This window comes from Trichomonas vaginalis, chromosome II, assembly GCF_026262505.1.
Source record: "Trichomonas vaginalis G3 chromosome II, whole genome shotgun sequence".
In the NCBI taxonomy this organism is placed as follows: domain Eukaryota; phylum Parabasalia; order Trichomonadida; family Trichomonadidae; genus Trichomonas; species Trichomonas vaginalis.
The window spans coordinates 23,624,567-23,645,340 of record NC_067204.1 but is presented as its reverse complement, the minus strand read 5'-3'; the positions used below and the strand labels follow the sequence as shown (position 1 = coordinate 23,645,340).

At 33.7% G+C, this 20,774-nt stretch overlaps 6 protein-coding genes and 3 pseudogenes across 9 annotated transcripts, besides 1 other annotated feature; 3 read left to right on the top strand and 6 right to left on the bottom strand.

Annotated features, from left to right (window-relative positions):
* Positions 1–59: 59 nt before the first annotated feature.
* Positions 60–15,848: a mobile genetic element.
* TVAGG3_0597690 (KilA, N-terminal/APSES-type HTH, DNA-binding family) lies at positions 6,060–6,278 on the bottom strand (the record flags this gene model as incomplete). Its single annotated transcript, XM_051239670.1, has 1 exon — positions 6,060–6,278. The coding sequence occupies one exon, from the start codon at positions 6,276–6,278 to the stop codon at positions 6,060–6,062; it is 219 nt and encodes a 72-aa protein (XP_051097494.1).
* Positions 6,559–7,056, bottom strand: TVAGG3_0597680 (organellar and viral DNA polymerase type B; the record flags this gene model as incomplete). Its single annotated transcript, XM_051239669.1, has 1 exon — positions 6,559–7,056. A coding segment is annotated over one exon (498 nt), but the record flags the coding sequence as incomplete, so codon positions are not given.
* On the bottom strand, positions 8,048–8,371 carry TVAGG3_0597670 (uncharacterized protein; the record flags this gene model as incomplete). Its single annotated transcript, XM_051239668.1, has 1 exon — positions 8,048–8,371. The coding sequence occupies one exon, from the start codon at positions 8,369–8,371 to the stop codon at positions 8,048–8,050; it is 324 nt and encodes a 107-aa protein (XP_051097492.1).
* Positions 8,747–9,111, top strand: TVAGG3_0597660 (annotated as a pseudogene). The gene has a single exon. A coding segment is annotated over exon 1 (365 nt).
* On the bottom strand, positions 12,408–12,987 carry TVAGG3_0597650 (annotated as a pseudogene). The gene has a single exon. A coding segment is annotated over exon 1 (580 nt).
* Positions 15,849–16,298: 450 nt separating the features above from the next.
* On the top strand, positions 16,299–17,146 carry TVAGG3_0597630 (annotated as a pseudogene). Its single transcript has one exon. A coding segment is annotated over exon 1 (848 nt).
* Positions 17,147–17,150: 4 nt separating this feature from the next.
* On the bottom strand, positions 17,151–17,393 carry TVAGG3_0597620 (serine threonine-protein phosphatase family; the record flags this gene model as incomplete). The annotated part of the gene is made up of 1 exon (XM_051239667.1): positions 17,151–17,393. The coding sequence occupies one exon, from the start codon at positions 17,391–17,393 to the stop codon at positions 17,151–17,153; it is 243 nt and encodes an 80-aa protein (XP_051097491.1).
* An 18-nt stretch (positions 17,394–17,411) lies between these two features.
* On the bottom strand, positions 17,412–17,639 carry TVAGG3_0597610 (uncharacterized protein; the record flags this gene model as incomplete). Its single annotated transcript, XM_051239666.1, has 1 exon — positions 17,412–17,639. The coding sequence occupies one exon, from the start codon at positions 17,637–17,639 to the stop codon at positions 17,412–17,414; it is 228 nt and encodes a 75-aa protein (XP_051097490.1).
* Positions 17,640–19,611: 1,972 nt separating this feature from the next.
* On the top strand, positions 19,612–20,511 carry TVAGG3_0597600 (spectrin binding; the record flags this gene model as incomplete). The annotated part of the gene is made up of 1 exon (XM_001304484.1): positions 19,612–20,511. One exon carries the CDS (start codon positions 19,612–19,614, stop codon positions 20,509–20,511), a length of 900 nt encoding a protein of 299 aa, XP_001304485.1.
* Positions 20,512–20,774: the final 263 nt, after the last annotated feature.

The following is a 20,774-nucleotide window of genomic DNA, read 5'->3' as shown; positions in this document are numbered from 1 at the left end:
TTATTTCAATGCTGCTGGAGATGCTTGGGACCCAGTTAAGTTCACATGCGAACAGTTTGAATAGCACTTTTCACGGAAGATGCTCTTTTGAAGATTCGTTCGATGAAACCTGCTGGGGCTCCTCAGATTGGCATAACGACAGCTTCCATCGAGCAGATTTTGGCAGCAGGTCAGTAAGTTGTTCTTGAACTGACTTCTCTCCGTCAAATATTGACAGTACACCAGTTTTGACATAATATTGTATTATAAACTTTCCTTTAGTAATATCGGTCAGTTTTGAAGTTATATTTTTGTCTGCTTCAAGAACTTTCACCATTTCAGTTATACCAACTTTCTTTGCTTTATGAAAATATTTAGGTTCAGCAAAGACTGCTATTCTATAACATTTTCCATTGTTTGTGTAAGAACTATTCTGTCAATGTATTTGTATTGTTTGTGAGTATAAACTTTGTTCTGCTTCAATTCAATAAGATATCCGAATACGTCCATCTTTTTATTCTAAGTAAAATGTCATTTCCGAAAAATAGAAGCGTAAGTGTTTCAAAAGGTTTAATGGCGGTGGCAGATGTGAAGTTAAATTCACCAACTCAAACAAACAGTCAAAGTGTTGTTGTCAATGTCAAAGACAGAGATGTTGAAGTGGGGAAACCATACGAAGACGAAAATGGTATAACAATTGTTCCTGTAAAAGAACCAACATATCCTGAAGTTAACAGAGACTTAAGTTCTGTTGCAGATATTCGAAACGACTACCAAACAACTGAAAGACAAACTTCAAACTCAGGAGAAGATTTGTCAAGCTTTAAGTATAATGTTAAACTTGGTCGAACACAACCCTGTAAAAGTGAACTCATATGTCATTGCACCTCATGAAGTTTTGAAAGAACTATTGAAAACTTTTGACAGAGGCAGACGATATAAACATCAAAGAAATAGAACCCGACATTGGTTGCTGTGGTGTTTCATATAATGCCATTGACAAGATATACGTTATGAAAGGAGGTGAAACGTTGAACTTAAAATATAGTTTCCCAGACGTTATAAAAATATTTGACGACCACAACATTTCATTAAAGTTTATTTGCTAAGTAAATGGCAGAAGACATAATGGTTTATACTATTACGACTAAAAACCCTGAGTCATATAATTCTATAACAACAAACTTACAAAGTCCTCAAGGACGATATTGTAAACTAACCTTAAACACAATGACGACTAAAGCTGTTTTGCTCTTTTGACACCAGAAGACTTTATTGTTGTGAATGGTAAAAAATACTCCTTTGAAGATACTTACTCAGATATACCACCAACAGGTTTTGTTGACTTATTTAATACTTTAAGTACGGGTGTAACATGTGCTGCAACTAGAGCAGGTTTCATAATGTTTGGATGTCCGACTGAGTTTACTATAAACGATATGAGCTATAATACAAAACTTATTTCTGGTTTTTACTACCAACAGTTTCCTATAACAGGAAAAGGTGTCATACAAGGAATGTCTATTCCATTGACATTAAGCACACCAATCTTATATATGTTTCAAACTTAGGTTCAAAGTTGTATTCGAATGTCGACAGAAACTATTATGACCAAAGATACTTATGCGTAAAAACAATACTTTCTCTGCTGGTTTGCCTATTGTTCATTCGAATGCAGAATTTTCAACTTAGTGAACTCAAACACTTTGGCAAGTATAACGTTAACATTAGTTGACGCAAACTTTGTTCCTGTAAAACTTTTATGTCCTATGTATTTGTCAATGACAGCAGAAAGTTTCGAATTGGAAGATGCAACTGGTGAAAGTATTGTATTACAAGAACAACTTCACAACAAATAGCTCAAGAACAACAAATGCAACAAATGGAACAACAAAGTCAAGAATAAAAAAATATTTATTTTTTATTTTTATAAAAATGTACAGAATAGATGTTTCAGATTTTTATGACTTCCAAGCATTCAGAATATATGTTCATTTAGAGACTATAACAAAGCAGTCGAGAATTTGAAACGTTTAGTCATTTATGTTGACTCTGCCCCAGAATTTATGTCATGAAAGAATGGGATGTTGTCTTAAAAAACCAAGAGCAACAATAGTGTCTGAACAAGAATGTAGACAGAAACTTAAGAAAATAAAGTTGTACAAGTTGGAATGAAGATGTTAGATGCTTGAGATATCTTATTGTCAAAGTTAGAAGATTTTTCAGTTCGAGGTATAAAGTTCTATACACCTTCTCCAAACTTCTATTCTATCTTCACTGGATATAAATATGAACAAGTAGAATGGAAAGAAATATTATAGAAGCTTGGTTAGACCATGTCAAAGAAAATTATATGCAATGGAAACGAAAAGGTTTATGAGTATATCTTATGTTGGTTTTGCAAACATCTTACAACATCCAAGTGCTAAGAATGAAACTGCTCTCATTATAAATTGGAAAACAAGGAACAGGAAGAACACATTCTTACAGATATCTTGTGCAAACTGTTAAAGGGCTATTCGAACCCGAATATGACAAACTTAGAAAAACATCTGTGGCAAGTTTAACTCCTCAAACAGAGAATATGAAACTTATAGTTTGCAATGAACTTCAAAGTATAATACACAAAAAGTTTTAAACTCAGATGCTTTGAAGAGTCTTATAACAGACAAATTGGAGTTGTTTGAAAGAAAGTATAAAGACCAAAGAGTTTGTGAAAATGTTGCAAACTTCATTATGGTTTAAAACAATGCTGTTCCGATGAAGTTAGAAAGTTCTGACAGAAGAATGTAGTTGTCAGACGTCAGATTCTCATATGCAAGAACAGAATATTTTGACGACTTAGCAGAAACTTTGACATCTGACTTTTACACCACTTGTTCTCATATTTCATGACATTAGATATTTCTAAGTTCAATCCAAGACAAATTCCACATACCGAAGAAGACAAACATTGTTAGAAGCAAACAAGAGTGTATATGAACTGTTCATAGATGAACACTGACTTTGTGTCTTAGATGAAGGTCTTATTGATGAATATAAACAAATTGTCAAGAATATGTTATATGGCAGCTTCTAAACGTACATTCTTGGCAAAGTTCAAAAGTCTTTTAGATGTTCAGAATGGTGTATATACAAAGAAAATTTTTCTGAGTAAATTTAAAAAAATATTTTTTTATCCGATAGAAAAAATGGCAAAATTCATCTCGGTAACAAGTACATGTCAGGACTTAAAGAAGAACTAGACCCATTCACATATTTGAATGTTACTTCTACCATTTTGAAAAGTCTTCATTCAGCAAAGTTTGGAACATCGAACAGTTAAAGTTTGCTAATTGTGACTAAAAATGGTGCGAAATTTGAAGACTTAGACATAGAAGGTTGTTAACAGTCAAAGAAAGTTTTGACAGAAAGTTCTCAAACCTTAAAGAAGGCAAAGCATACAAAACTTGTTATACCTTATGAACCAAAGAAAACAGACGACTATGAATATTATGAGTCTAAAGTTGTAGAAGTTCAAGGTAAATGGGTAAAAAGATTTTAGAGTCTAAGCCAGTGTTTACTCCTAAAGAGGAAGAGAACATTGACATTGACCCAGAAATGTTCTAAAATAAAATTTTATTTTTACATGTCAAATTTCTTTTTCTTCTGACTTGCTTCAGGTTCTTTCTTCTCTTCTTCTACTTTCTTTTCTTTCTTTTCTCTTTTCTTCTTCTGGTGGATTATGTCAAATTTGCGCAACTATATTTATGTAAAAGTTCTTTGTCCTTTAATAGCTCATCTATTCTGTTTTCTATTTCATCTTCAAGAACAGCGCATGTGTCTTCTTTGCATTCTAAGAAACTTTGTTTGACTTCATCTTTCCAATCGGCGTCATCTCTGTCAACAAGTCTGTCATTGACAATTTTTAAGACTGCTCTTTGTAATGTTTTATGTTCTTGTCATATTCCCAGAAAACAGAACTTTAGAACAAATTCACCTTCTTGTTTACACTATGTAAGATTTTATGGTGGGACAGATGTTTTGCTGTCGAAAAGCTTGTCTCGAATATAGATGAGCGAAATCGCTAGACATTTTTCTTAAAGATAAAAATTTTAATTTTTCTAAAAATATGTTAGAAAAAAAGGTTGCTGACATTGACAAAAAATTTGAGAATGTTTTAAACAAGAACAAGAGGAAGTTAGAAAATGCTCAGATAAAGCCTATACCATACAAGTTTCTTATTTGCTCAGAATGGTGATAAAGGTCTAATTGCACCACCTGGGTCTGGTAAGACTTTCACTTATCTTAAAATGGCGCTCACAACAACAAGAACTAGATGAGAAGAACCCATTCTTGAGTTAGTTGTTATTTGTTCGCACTTCTGGTTAATTTGACCCAAACCGTCAATCGTTCAAAGATATTATAAAGAAGTCTAAGTTTAGTATGTATAAAGGATACTGAGTTGTTAGATTGGATAAAGAAGTACCAAAGAAGAGTTTTGAAGTACAATGCTATAAATAGTATATAAATTCTAAGTTTTAAAGACCCAAATGAGGAAATGCAGAGAATATTAGGAGAAGAAACACTTCAGAAACAAACAGAAAGAGATAGAATACATTTCGAAGAAATTGCAATCTTACGATTGGAAGACTTACCCTCATAGATGTCTTCTTATCTTAGATGATTTCCTCTCATCCTTTGTTAAAGAAATAGAGAACAAGACATGTGTCGAATTCTTAAGAAGCTCAGACACTTACATCTCAGTTCATTTGTGTACAGACAGCAAAGAGTTTAAGTAAGGATGTTAAAAGAATACTTAACTGACATATACTTTTCCCCGGATTGTCGAAGACGATTTCATGGAACTTTATGAAAGAGTCCATGGCAGGTAAGTTTGACAGACATGAACTATGGGAGAAGTACAAAGTCATACAAGACCCTCATACTTCTTTCAGAATTCATATCTACGCAAACAAAGTTCAAATTGTAATAAAGTCAAGCTTGAAAAAATAAATGGTCATCTACCCTACTTGTTTTGAAGTTGTCAAAATACTCTGTTATTTTTTTCTTTCAGTTACGATAAGTCTTCGTTGAAGGTAAAAATTGTACAACCTTTCATATCATAGTGTGTTTGAGGTAACGTATCTTGAACTATTTGTTTCACATTCTTCATTTGGGGTCATGAAATCGGTAAGTTTCCGCGATAGAACCAATTTCTGTCAGATTTGTAAATCTTAGCAAGGTTCGTAAAAGCTTTGTTGTTTTCTTCTGACTAAATGCAACATAACCTTATCTCTGTCTTCTCATTTCCATCTTTGTATAAATCATATACTTATAGTTCTTTTCCTTTCTTTGTACCGAACGTGGTATTCTTTCTGAATGCTTTTGTCTTTTGCTTCAAGCTTGTTTTCCATTTCTTCACGTTGTCTATGAATTTCGTCAAGAGATCTGTAAATATACAAGCAACGACGGTAAGCCCACATTTGCTTACAAGAAGTCTATGTACATAATATCCTCTCAAACCGTTTGGCAATTTTTCACGATTTTCATAGAGTTTTGGCGACTGGGGTTTTATACCTACTCGCTGTTCTTCACTGTTTTCAGAAAAAAGTATGTCTCGCTGTGCTTCGCTCAAAAGTTCTTGTGTGCTTTGGTTCCTAAACCAGTCTTTAGGAAGCTTAGTATCTGGAGCATAACATGCTGTCAAAATACTTTGCCTTTGGTACATATCGTCTTTGACTGAACGAATGAGACGGAGTTGTTTGTTAAACTGTATGTACTCGTATTCTTCATTTATAGCTTCATGGACTATAACTGTTGTTGTGTTTCTCTGTTGTTGACATATCTGTCTTTACATACAAAATAAAAAAATAAATAAAAATAAAACTAACTTTATTTTTTCTATCTTAAGGAAATTCATGATTTTTGTGCTGAATTCAATAAAAATATAATTTAGGTGAAGAGGTGAGATTTCACCTGTTTTTTCACCTCATTTCTACCCCAGTTATTTTATAAGCGTTTAACATGAATTGTACGATGTATATTTGAAATCCTAAACAGTTTCGTAGCTTCTATTTCTTCTTTTAGTACATCGAATGTTATAACAATGCTTCAAGCTTGTTTTCCATCTCTTCACGTTCTTGTCTATGAATTTCGTCAAGAAGTCTGTAAATATACCAAGCATAACGAGGTGAAGCCCACATTGCAACAGCATTTACAAGAAGTCTATGTACATAATATCCTCTCAAACCAGGAGCCAAATTCTTGCGATTTTCGTACGGAATCTCTTCTCTCGGTTTTCCGAGGGAAGCAAGCATATGAGGAAATTCATGATTTTTGGTCATTTTTCAGCAAAAATATAATTTAGGTGAAGAGGTGAGATTTCACCTCTTTTTTCACCTAATTTTTCACCCCAGTTATTTTATAAACGTTTTACATGGTAAACGTTATTTTTTAAATTTTGTGAAAACTCAACGGTTTGACACAAGCCATATGCCATTTTACTCAGAATTTTGTTGCTGAATTCAATAAAAATATATTTTAGGTGAAGAGGTGAGATCTCACCCGTTTTCTCACCTGTTTTTCACCTCAGTTATTTTATAAGCGTTTTACATGAATTGTACGATGTATATTTGAAATCCTAAACAATTTCGTAGCTTCTATTTCTTCTTTTAGTACATCGAATGTTTTAACGATACCGAAAGTTTCTTTATACTTCTTCTTGACGTCAGATAGAAGGAAATCGTCAGCAGTTGGATAGTTTTTGTTCAGAAATTCTAACATGTCCATTTTATTTTCTACCGGCTTCTCTGCTTCTTTCTTTAAATCTGCATAGTCGTTTCTCATACGTTCTATCTCTTTGACTGAGTAGTTATATTTCCTCATTGCTGCTTTACATTTAGAACATTGCGGGTTCATTTTTGCGTTATATTCTGAAACCTTACCTGCTAAAACAACCAAGGCGTCAATGGTTTTCTTTAAATCTGAAGCAGTTGGTTTTATCTGTTCATTCCATACCTTACCTCTTCTATCTTTATCTCTTATCTGCCATACACATTTTGCAGCTAATGAAACAAAGTTGTCGTATGTCTTAAACTCCCCAGATTTATATATGTCAGAGATGTTCTTATATACCATGTCGCAATCTTTGTCCATAACTTTATGGTTGCAATGAAAACCAAGGAATTCATAATTTACCTTTCGTATGAACTTCTTTATTTCTACTGAGTCAGTTGCTTTGACTTCAATTTCGTCGAATTCAGGAATAGTTAGTTTTTGCTGCTGAATTTCAGGTAGTTTAGGCAAATGGTCGATGAGGTCCTCCATTTCATAAAGATACTGTTCATTTGTTTCATCTTTCGCACTACAGTCTAAATTACTTGTTAAAAGTTCCTGCTTTATTCTTTGTATTTCTGTTTCGAAAGTATATGAAGAAGGAATGAAGCTTTTCATTTCTACTAACATAGATGTTGGATTCATGACTAACGAGTTTGGTGCTGTAGTTGTTTGAATTGTTGTTGTGCCGATTGTTGACATATCTGTTCTTACATACAAAATAAAAAAATAAATAAAAATAAAACTAACTTTATTTTTTCTATCTTAAGGAAATTCATGAAAATTCAAGAGGGTGAAAAAACAGGTGAAAAAAGAGGTGAAATCTCACCTCTTCACCTAAATTATATTTTTGCTGAATTCAGCAACAAAATGAACGAGGTCAGGATGTATGTAAATACATTTGAATTCATTCATAACACCCTTTGTAAGCTCATAAAATGCTTGTTTTGAGGTCGAGCCACTTTTGGCTCCACCGTATTCTTTCAACCAAAACTCAAGAATTTCCTGCATGAATTTTGTATAAAAAGCAACCGTCTGAATTCCGGCGGTTGCTATATTCTTCACAAAATGCCTTATAATACTCTTCCCAGGACTTATTTTCCAACAACTTTCTAAAGTCTTTCCTAAACTGACTGACTGAATGACGGCACAAAGTGGCTTAACGAAAACATTAATATATAAAATTCATGAAAATTCAAGAGGGTGAAAAAACAGGTGAAAAAAGAGGTGAAATCTCACCTCTTCACCTAAATTATATTTTTTGGTCCGGGAACAACTTTCTCTCAATTGGAGCTGTAGCATACTCTTTGCGTAAGCGGTTCAGACCTTCTTCGAAGTCTTGGTCTCTCTTGGACTGAGATTGGAATTGCTGGGGTGGAGCTTGCTGGAACATCCAAGGGTTGGGGAAGTAAGGCATAGGCTGAGGAGGGTAGTTCGGGAAGCCTTGTGGTGGGTAGTAACCTTGAGGTGGAAATTGGTAGTAATTCGGAGGTACTTGCTGGAACTGAGGTGCAGGGGCTGGTGCTTTAGGTTCCTCTGGTTTGGGAATGGACTCGGTTGGTGGTACGTCGGACATTGTTCTGAAACAGTACAAATATTGTTCTGAAGCAGTACAAATATTGTTCTGAAGCAGTGCAAGTCTTGTTCTGAAACAGTACAAATATTGTTCTGAAACAGTACAAATATTGTTCTGAAACAGTACAAGTCTTGTTCTGAAACAGTACAAGTCTTGTTCTGAAACAGTACAAGTCTTGTTCTGAAACAGTACAAGTATTGTTCTGAAACAGTACAAGTATTGTTCTGAAAAAGTACAAGTATGTTCTGAAACAGAAAATTTTTTCTCACAAATTGAGAGCTTTTACGGGAAATTTGTTCTGAAAAGTTTCAAGTCTTGTTCTGAAACAGTACAAGTATTGTTCTGAAAAAGTAAAGACTAGTTCTGAACAGAACAATGGACAACATCGAGCCATTAGATGAGGCAATTTACCTTATAGAGATAAATGAAGTTGTTAAGCAGTACTTGGGCAAGGACAAAGCCAACAAGTCCCTCGGCTTCTGGTTGTCTGGAAGAGGTGCGCTGAAAATCGAAATTGAAACCGGAATTCCAATTCAAATACCCAGAAACACTCCTGTAGACGACATAAAGAAGATAAAGAAAGAGCTCTTCTCAAGTTCTTTGCCAAGCGTCCTTGGATACAACTTCCAAACAGAGAGAGTCCAATTCCACGAATTATACAAATTCTCAGAGCACTGTTCCACTTCTCGGGTCAGCCGTTCTACATAACCTCAGAAGGCGACATTCAGCCAGTTCAGTAAACATCTCATTTTAACTCACTTTTATGTTTTTTGTGAAAGTGTCAAAAATAAATTGTTTTCATGAGTTTTCTACGATGTTAGAAAAAAAATGTTATTTTCTAATATCTTCACATTCAATACTTTTTTCAGCACTTTTCCGTAGTTATATATGAAAGACAATTCGAGATAAAAGTCATAGTACAATGGATAATATGTTGCACACCATTTGTTGTGAACCAAACTGAAAGTCAGAGAAACTGTTACTAGATGGTTCGTAGAATTTAGAAGCAAGTCATAAAAGTCCTTACCAATACATAGAAAACTATTGTGCTTGAACTGAAACTTGCATGACACATAACATTTTGAGGGTCAAACACGTTTCTATAAACCATCAAATTCTGCTGGTGGAAGTATAAATTTAAATGGACCATCTGGTGGTAATGGTTCGTTCTGGTTTAGTAACCGAAGAAATTGTGCCCAAGAACGTTTGTCTACTTCCCAAATAAAAACTCTGTATCTCTTGGAGGGTTAATTTCAATCTTTTGAAATGAAACGGTGGAGTTCATCTTGTCATATTCTAGTTTCAGATAGTATGTTCCATTTAGTAAAGAGTCGTATTTTTTTGAAATTCCCAATAATATTTGTTCATTTGAGTTTGAAAGTCATTTAGAGTTTTCTCAAGACTTTCGTCTGAACGAACTGTAAAGATTCTCATTTCGTCAAATTTGTCTATTAGACCATCAGAACCTTCATACTGCCCATGAAAATATACTGCGAACATAAATGCGTTAGTTCTATTTGAAAACAAAACTCTTCTAAATCCTATTGCCTTTGCATCTGAAGGACTTGAAGCCAACGAATTGGATAGTCAAACCTGTATGCTCGGGATGAAATTTCTTCATCTGAAATAGTCCTACCAGCATTTGTAAAGATATAGTCTAACGGTTTGTAATCTGCTACTTTTGTTCTTTGTTTTTCAACCGAAGCATTTAATATATGTAAAAATATATTGTTTTAAAATGGTATGCCATTTCATATTTCTCATCTAACAAACAAGTTTCCAACGGTCTTCTCCAAACAAATCAGCGTACATTTCAAATAAATTTAAAAAATGTCACTTTTTAAAAAATAAATTTTTTATTTCATGCGATGTTTTATTTTTGTGCCGTCTTCAAGTATGCCCCAATATTTCCTTTTCGATATTACATGAACTTCGGAAAATACCTTATCTAGCTTAAAACAGCCCATCTTTTCACCGACCATTCCCATTTCAATGAGTTTGTTATAGCCTTCTTCGTTCGTCATGAGTGCGTCAATGTTCTCATAGTAAACCTTCACTTTGGATTTGACTTCGGAGAAGAATTTGTTGTAGTTGTCAAGGACTGCCTTTGCGAACTGAGGGTAAGACCAATATTCGACAATAGGTTTTAATGTGGTTACTAAGCCATTTGACCTGAGTGAATTCGTACTTCAAAACAAAAGGAGAAAACCTTTCAACAAAGTTGTCGACCTTCTCATAATGTTTACTCTTCATCTCTTGAGGTTTCTTAATGGAATATCCCCATGTCGAATTCATAAGCAATTTGAGTGTCATTGCAAGTTTGGGGGTTTGAAGCTTTCCTAATATCATACAGTTGTTGTATGACTTTTCCAACTGTATAGTTCCTTCCCGGGAACTCACCATCTTCGTTTGGAATTCCAGTCGAATATATTGGACAAACCTCATGTATGCAGCGTTAAGGTCGACATAGTATATCTTTTCATCTGAGTCGAACTTGTCGCAACCAATTGGTCCAGTTTGGTGGAAATTCAAGTGAGTCTCTTATCTTCTGAGAAACTTCTCCTGTTATCTCATAAACATCGTCGAAGCAACCTGTTTCATATAAAACCTTCTGACCTAACTCAGATGCTCTCCAATACAATTTGACGTCAATTGGATGTCTCAATGGAAGTTTGTTTATAGCATCTTGAAGTTCTTGCAACCTCATTGAAGTTCTTCTGGTTCAGGTTGGTATCCGAACATACCAACCCCTTGTGGAACTGTGTACTTCTTTTGTACTAGAACTTTGTCTGGAACAACTTTTGGTCTTGCTAACAATGAAAAGTTTGTTTTCGTCTTTTGGTACAAACTTTCTGTAAGCTTGTCATCTGGAATTGGTTCCAAACAAACCTTTCTCGAAAAGAATGTTTACAGCTCTGACAATGTTGCACTTACTTTACCAAAGAATGGGTTTGTAAGACTTTTGTTCAACATGAAGTGGTTGTGGACAATTACAATCTTCAACCATGGTAAGTCTTTGTCAACAAATAGTCGTCATGTGAGAACCTTTAGCTGTAGGTATGTTGACTCGGATATTGACATTTGCCAACGGTGCAATTTTTGCCAATTGACCTCTGAGAATGTACCTTGTCTTCACACATGACTCAGATACTTCATCTTCTCATCTGTAACAAGACCAGAGTTCCTGAGACATGTAAGAATGCAAGGTTCGTTGACAATTGTTTCAATTGAATTGTAAATTCCATACCTTGTCAAGTCAATGTCAGACTTATTTATGAAGGGGAAGTATCCAGCATGTTGTCTGACTGCTTGAGGGTTAGGTTGGTACCATTCGAACTTGACACTTGCAATTCCTTCAGTTGCATTCAAAATGTCTGAGTCGGAGTCAACCATTTGTTCTCTCTTTGTAGTCTTGAAAGCGTCAAGAAAGTTTTGCGGCTGTTTGTTCATTGCCAGTGCATAGTAAATGTGACCATCCAAATCTGTTATGGTCAATCTGAGATTGTGTCCTTTCTTATTTCCGTCTTGTATGGCAGCAAGTACACCCATGAAAGCCTTCTTTGTTCTTTCCTTCGTCAAAGTTTACTGTAAAGGTTCGACCAGATGTAATTTGCTTCTAACTTCACGATACTTTTCATATGCATATCTTGTTCTTTCCATGGGAGCATGTGCGTCTTCACCTTTCCTTTTTTCCTTCTCAAAGGATGCAATTGTTTCGTCATGTTTCCAGTAGAATCTGGCAAAGCCGTCGTGTCCTTCAACTTGAGGTTCACTAACATCGAAAGGCATGTCCATAAGACGTTCTTCTTCTAACCTCTCTAGTCCTGTTTGGATAATTGGCACGTGCTGTTTCCAAATCCATTTCGTAGCGAAGACCAGACAATTTGTCATAGACTTTTATGGGTCTTCCCTTCCTATATTTAAAATTCTTCGAAACTCTCCAACCATATCTTTGTAACTCTGCTTTTATTCTAGCAGACTTTCTATCCATCTATATGGGGGCATTTTTATAAAAATAAAAAAATATTTTTTTTCTTTACTTTACATAACCGCCTGCTGCCATAAGTCTTTGACGCCAACCATACCAGCTAATGAAGGTTGACTTGGTTTAGTTTGGAAACTAAACTTTGGTTTTGGTTTATCTTCAGTTTTTGGTTTCTCTTCTTCTATCGGTTTTTCGTCACTTTCGGTTCCTCTGACTTTACTTCACTTGCAGGAACAGTTGTGTCGTCAACATCTTCATAAATATCATATGCCATTTGTTTTTGTTTTCCTTTCAACTTTTTGTGTTTGTTGTAAAGTTTAGAATATTTCGACTCTAAGTCAATGAGATGTTCTATAATGAACTGTTGGTCAGTGAAGTAAACTTTTCCATCTGTTGTCTCGAAAGCTCCTTCAGACTTAATATTTTATTTGTGAGAGTCTGTTTCTTTTTTGAGATACTAGCCGTTCCATTTCTATGAAAAGTGACTTTATAGTTAGGGTTTGTATTTCCAGACCTGGCACTTTCTATTATTGAATTTTTCTCTTCATCTGTAAGTTCTTTGACAGGTTTTGACAATGGTTTGAACTTTTGTTTGTGGTGTCAAATCTACCGTTTCAACTTCTTCGGTCATTTCATCTCAGTAAAAATTTTAGTTTGGTTTGTTTTCAACTGGTTGTTTAGGTTTTTAAGTCGGTCTAAAAACTTCCTGAGGTATAGGAAGAACTTTACAAACACGTGGTGTAACTGCTGGAAGCCGACAAATCCATCTTGAACCTCATTTGTCTCAATGCTGTATTGTTCATTTTCATCTCAGTAAAAATTTTTACATTCCCCAAGTTTGAGGTGGTTGAGGTTGGTTATTGTTTACCCACTGTTTGTGCAGGTTATATCCTCTGTTAAAGAATCTTCACCTTGGTCCATATAGTGTCCTGCTTGGTTATAGTAGTCATTTGCTTTGTTATAATAGTTTCCTGCTTGTCTTCCTACATTGTCATCCATCCTTGAACTTTTCCTCTTGTTTCAGGATTTGGAATAAGATTTGTTGAATCTCGTGCTACATCCCAACCTTTCTGTACAGTTTGTATATAGGTTTGCTTTATCTTTAAGTATACCTAATGTACTCAAAATCTTCCTTCCAACTCCAAATACACCTCTGGCTATTGTTCCCACTGCGGGTAAAAATCTAGATGCGACTCCTGCTAATGCGCCAAATAAACCCATTTCTTATGGGTTAAAAATGACGAATTCAAACAAGGACCCGTATGTTTCTAAAGCGACAAAGAAAGCACTCATGATAAAAATCTTTAGTTCAAACACCAAATGCTTGGTTTATGGATATCTTGGAAAACATTCCGAGAGTTAGAACAGATGGACCTCCATACTGGTTAATATTTGTTGGTCAAAACACAAGATACTGTGAAGCCATACCATTATGGTCCAAAAATATTTTAGATGTGAAAACTGCTTTGACAATATTCGTTGACAAATACCATCCAACAAAACTGAATCTGACTGTGAAAGTTCTTTCAAATCAGATGATATTAAAAACTATCTGCGTTCAAAAAATGTAAACCAATATTTCATTGTCGACCAAAACCATTCTGCTCTTGGTGTCATTGACGGTTGTATAAAATGTTAAGAGACTTAAACCAACCACAAGGTGGTGAAGCAAATGAAATGTCATATGACGACAAATATAGACACTTCTCCATGGCAAAGATGAGACAAGTTTTAAATATTTACAATAACCGTAAACAAAAAGGTTTGGGAAACCAACTCCCCGAAGAAATGAAAAACAACCCTGACTTAGAGAAAGACTATATATTTAATAATTAGTCAAAAGAGACAAACAAGAAAGAATGCCGGGCTTCAAACTTCAGAAAGGTGACAAAGTAAAAATAGAAATACCTAAACGCGACCCATATGAAAATACTATTGACTATGACAACAATGGGAACCCGACAGGTACTCACATTCGTGTTCGTAAAAATAGAAGAAAGTATACAAGAGAATATTATGAAGTTTTAGGCAAACATGGCAAAATGTACACACTGCAAGCAGAAGATAAAACTACTATTGTCAGACCTCGTTTCAAACTTGTCAAAGTTCAAGGTGGTATACTTTCAAAGACAGTTCCTAACAAATATAAGACAACTCCTGACGAATATGCTAAAGAAGTTGAAAATGACGACTAAGCAATTCTATACCATGCGTAAACTGTCATGTAAGGTGGCATGTATTCTTTACTTTGTCCCGTTGTTTGCGTATATCCTGAAACGAAATGTGTATGGTTTCCTTCTCCTGCGTGTCATCCCAGTAACAATTTATAGCAAACTTAACGTCGTCTTTAACATCATATCCTTACCTTTTGTTATTCCTGACCAATCCCAATATCTATGCTTATGCCAACCTGCTTGAGATGTACTTAAATCTATGTAATGACTGTGTGCAGGTAAATTTTCACCTGAAATCGTTTTACTTCCACCTGTTTCCTTTGAAGAGTTTGCACAATACAAAACCTGTCGACTATTTGTTCCCATGCACCAACACCCAACATTGCTTGAGGACCTCTCGCATCCATAGACGTATAAATAGAACCTACTGGGTTCATTAAATCAAACATATGAGATAATATAGGATTGTCTCTTTTGAACTTAAAATATAGTGCAACTATTTCAGGTTTCTTCTGGTTTGTGTCAGAATATTTTTATAATATAATCTTATGTTTTCAGGGTAGGTAAAATCTTGACTATAATATTTATTTTTGTCATCTATATAATAATATACTATTCTCGTTTTTTCTATTGCATTATATCTTTTATATCTATAATAATCTAAATATAATGTTAACTTTTGTTCATCTGCGTGTAGTGTTCCGTCTTCATCTCCATAGTCATAATAATGTGGTGCTGGAGCTGGGTCAGGTAATATCATATCTGCCATTTCATAAACTCGGAAATATTTCTTTTGTTCGTCTCCATATAAGTTTAAGTAGCAGTTGTTGTCTAATGGAACTTTAACTTGTGTACCATTATTCTTTATATAGCTTACATACATTTCATTGTTATTTTTCGGAATGAGTTTATACCGTATACCATTTTTTAAGGAATGTACAAACTGCCATCTAAAATATTTATTTTCTTCATTGACAGAAAAGTCACCAACAATAGTTTCAATATTTTTTGTTCCTATCAAACTTTGGTATATTTCATTGACATATGTTTTATCTGCTTTATTTTCAAGGCTAACGTTTAAGTCTGTTATTTCAGAAGATGTATGTGTATGTCCAACGTCACTTTTCCTGTTTAAGGTTTCTTGTAAGTTTGTAATATTTGCAATGGTATGTGTATGTCCAACGTCACTTTTCCTGTTTAAGGTTTCTTGTAAGTTTGTAATATTTGCAATGGTATGTGCATGAGTCTTATCTGCTTTTGCCTCTAATGTTTCCTTAAGACTTGGTATTTGGTTAATATAATGTATATGAGTCTTTTTAGAATATTCGTTTTCAGCTCTTGTCACTTCACTTGACATTTTATTGTCAACATATGTTTTGTCTGCTAGTTCAGGATGAGTATGTTCTTTTGTTGCATAAGCTTTGTTAGCTCTTTCTTCTTCTTTTGCTATTGCATCGTCTACATATTCTTTGTCAGCTTTGTTGTCAACATCTGCTTTCAAAAGAAGTTCATTTATAGGTTTCTCGTTTAAAGTTCCTTTTGTTGGATTTATACAGACAGTATTGTTCTTATTGTCTTGAAATAGAAACTCATCTGTTATAGGGTTTAATGTCAGTTTTAAGTCACCCCCTTTCAATGACTCAGATATCTTAGAATAGTTTGAAAAGTTTGTTGTGTTCTTATTTAGAGCTTGCATAATGAGTTGTCGGTTGTGTTGTATTTCTCTCATAGACGCTGTTTCATTTGACATTTTTATTATAGATAAAATATGCTTCCAATAGAAAAAGAAAATTCTAGAGTTGCTACAACTAAACCATTAGATGAACTTTTTACTAATGTCGGTCAAAAGTTTGAGACAGATACCGTAAAGCATGAAGGCTATCGTTTTGACTACCCATTAAGATGGTTAAGAGACCCATCTGTCACAAAAGCTATTGGCTTTCGAAGAATAAAGTTCATTTCAGAAGCCATGCATGGTTTCCCATTTACGGTCGGTTTTGAAGTTCGATACTATAACAAAGAAAAACGTATGTATGAGAAATTTGAACAGGGAAAACTTTTACAAGTTAGTTTGCTTATAAACTTAGAAACAACTCTTCAAGCTTTTCAAGAAAAAATAAACGATATCTATATTGAATATGCAAACCAGTATAACATTGACGAAGGAGAATACCATCTCGATATTATTTATGACAGGAAAAATGCAACTGTTAAAATCAATAAAATAGAAGACCTTGGAGAAAACGTTTATATTTCTACAAAATATAACAACTTGGCATGGTATAGATTTATGAGGATGTTAAATCAGCCTGCAGCATATCCAGTACACCCGGACTATTATGAAGTCGAAAACCCTAATGGAACATATGAAAATATTTTCGACCCAGATGCTATTATGTTCATGCTTCATTTTCTGGTGCGCAAAACTCTTTCTTATGTCTGATGAATGACTTTTACGAAAAACCTACAAAGTTATACGAACCACCAAGTGGAAGTATTTCAGACTTTCAAGTATGGTTTACTACAGATGGAAGAAAAAGAATAATTCCATTATACCATGCGTTTTACTTAGAACTTAGTTTCATATACAACTACTATCGAACGGTAAAAATATAATTTTTTAATACGGTTGAGGTGTTGGATTTGGTTGCCAACTAGACTGTGGTGCAGGTTCAGGCTGTTGTATAACAGGAGCTTGCTCTTCTGGTTCAGGGTCTTTAGGTATAATACCAACAAACTGACCTACTCTTTTACCAATATTTTTGACACCGTTCCATACTCCTCTTCCGACAGATTTTATTCCATTCCATATACCTCTTCCAACATTTCGAAAGAAGTTTCCTATCTTACTGAAGAAACCCATTTTACTATATGTAAAAATCTAATGTCCGCCTAGTCTCTTACGTTTCCTGTTGAGTTCCATAGCATTCTTTAACTGGAGCTCATACATTCTGTTTCTCCTCTGGTAGAAAACATATTCTGGGTCAACTCCTGTGTTCGCGTCATCTGCATAAAGTTGTTTATATCCCACTTCAGGGTTTGTATAAAACTCTTTCCATCTCATATTTGCATACCATGGTGGCAAACCTAACGCAGCGTCATTTGACATGGCAGTTTGCATTTGTACATCTGTTGGCACTTGACCATCGTTTGCCATTGCAGTTTGTATTCTAACTTCATTTGGAATTTCTTGGGTTTGGTTGTCCAGGTTGCTGTGCATTCGCTAAGTTCTGTGCGTCCATTTAATATTAGATAAAATATCTCTTACGAGTACATATACTGAACATTTGCAGGCATTGGTTCATCTTCATATTCTCTGTACTTTTCTGCCACATCAAATAAATAAATGACACAATGGAAAAACCTAAAACAAGTAGTCCTATTTCAAACCACATTTACTTACTAAAAAATTTCTTTATTGTGACACTTTCTCCAGTTTATAGGACCTCTCTCATATTCTATCTTGTCATATATAAACTCATAGTCATGTATGTCCTCTAACCATCTCATAACGGTTTCCAAACACTTTTATCGGATGTAAAGTAAAAGCATGGATGGTTATGTATAACGTCTAAAGTTTCTAAAGAGTCTCTCAAAGTCCAGTCTACTTGGTATTGAAAATCCCATGTGTTATAGAACGGCGGGTCCACTATAAAGAAAACATTTTCCTTGTCTTTATATTTTTCATACAACTCTGTCCAACGACATCTCACAAACTCTATACCCTCAATATATTTTTCTATGTCCTCTTTGAAAACATTTGTATAGTTAAGATATAAAACTTTTGACATAAGTGTTTCAATGTCATGAACTCTTATAGCACCACTATATAATAGTCTAGCAGATATACTATCCCAGTCTATATATTCTGCTTTTTCAAAACCTCTCTCACAATATTTTTGTTATCTAATGGTATACGTTCCATCTTACTTATAGGTATCTTTTCTTTTAACTCTTTCAATATATTGTTTGTGTCTGGTATATGTTTGAGACGGTCCATATAGTTGTCGAAGTCATTGCATATAATCTTTGAGTCTGGGAATATTGTATGACATAAATGGGATATATAGAAACTTCCACCGAACAAATCTACAAATGTTAGACCATTCGGTAGTTTCTTAAGTTCTCTCAATATAATATCTTTACATCTACTCTTATTTCCAAAGAACGGTAACGGGGGTTTTGTAAAATTCATTTATATATAATAATAAAAATGTTTTTACCCGAAAAGTGACAGAAAAGTGACAAACCATGAAAACATATATAATTTGTGAAAAGCGACACATTATATAATGTTTTCGACCCAGAAGAAGGCTTCTTCCCAGAAGCAATGGAGGAGGAAATACAAGACTCTATCCAAGAAGAGTCCTCCGAATTCACACCAGAAGACTAACAATTTTCCGAATAAAAACTTCATTTATACTAAACATCTTCGGGGCTAGAGGGCGCAACGCGCCTGGAAGCCCCACTTACCTGACCTGTATTTGATTGTACTTCAACTAAATAACAGTCATATTCCTAAATTTAACTCAGTTTGTGCTCAAAATTAACATTTAATTAACATCTAATTTATATCAAGGAATATTTTTGTAAATTCATGAATAGTATAAATGAAAGTAATCCACATAGCAATATGAAAGCAAACTCCCTTAGGCCAAACTGGTTATACTGAGAATCAATGAAAAATTTTTTAGATTTTATTTTATCGATAATCTAAGAGAGATTATTAATAGATTAGATGAAAGTATTGTAGTTTCATTAATATTATCAAATAACGGTTGCTTTAAATTGAAAATGCATATAAATTCTGAAATAGGGTATTTTGTGGTAGTGACTAATATCTATTGGTGAAATATAATATAAATGCGCCATAAATACTTAGTAAACATTCAAGGAATAAAAATTCAAAATGCGATGTCAGGTTCTCATATAACATTTTACTTACGCTTATTGCCCCAGTTGTTTTTATTTTACATTTAGCATTGATATACTAAATAAATATTATCAATCAGAAATTTTTGATGAATGGAAAATAATATTTTATGTACCCAAAAGTGCCACAGCAAAAATTTTTACAAATCATGTCAAGTTCAGAGCAAACAAAAAATGAAGTTGGATGTGATTTTAATGACATTAAGCCAATTGAAATATTTGAATACCCTAGTCAAGCATCAAAACATATTTGGAATCTCAATTCCAATAATATTTTACAAACGTCATCACAAATTATAGAATTTATTAAATCTAACAAAATACCTATCCAAATGACACTTCACATGATTGATATTTTTTCACAAATTCGTGAAAAAGATATTAAATTATTTACAGAACTTTACAAAAAGATATTAAACGAATTCTCATGCCTAATCAAACCGAAAAATGAGAAATTAGCGACATTATTATATTATAAATGTTTCAATTTTGAAATTTTCAAACCTGAAATAGAAGAAGAAATTGTGAATTTGTATTCAACAGAATCTCCTTTATACTATATTGCATGGGATAACATTGATGATCTTAAGAGTAAATTCCCAAATCTTGATATTAATAAGATGATTAAAAATATCACACCACTTAATTGTGCAATTAAATATGGCTCAGAATTATGTTTCAATTACTTGAAAAATTTAGGAGCTAAATACACTGAATACTCCGAAATAAATGCTGTTCAAGGCGGAAATACAAACATTTTTATGGAAATGATAGAAGATGGTAAATCATTTGATAACATGATTGATACAGCATTGGATTATCATAACTATGAAATTGCTAACTACCTTAAATCAAACTTTGGACAAACTTTTGATTCAATAGCAGAAAGTATGCATTTCGGAAATTATGATATTTCATCTTATTTACTTTCTAATGGAGGAAATATCAACAAAATTTATATTCTCTTTATTTTTATATTTATCATTGTTTTATGGAACTTTCTATCTATTCATATTTATCATTATTTTGTCAAATTCTCTCAATATTAATGAATACCCTCTTAGAATTGCAATCAAATCTAATTCAACAGAAATTGTCAAACTGTTAGTTGAACATGGTGCAAATGTTAACATGAAATTTTTTCTCTTTCTTCTCATATTAATCATTGTTTTAAGATATTCTCTTTTACTTCATATTTATAATTATTTTATTGGATCCTCTTTCTTTTCATATTTATCATTGTTTTATAGAATTCTCTTTCTTTTCATATTTATCATTGTTTTATGATATTCTCTTTCTTTTTATATTTATC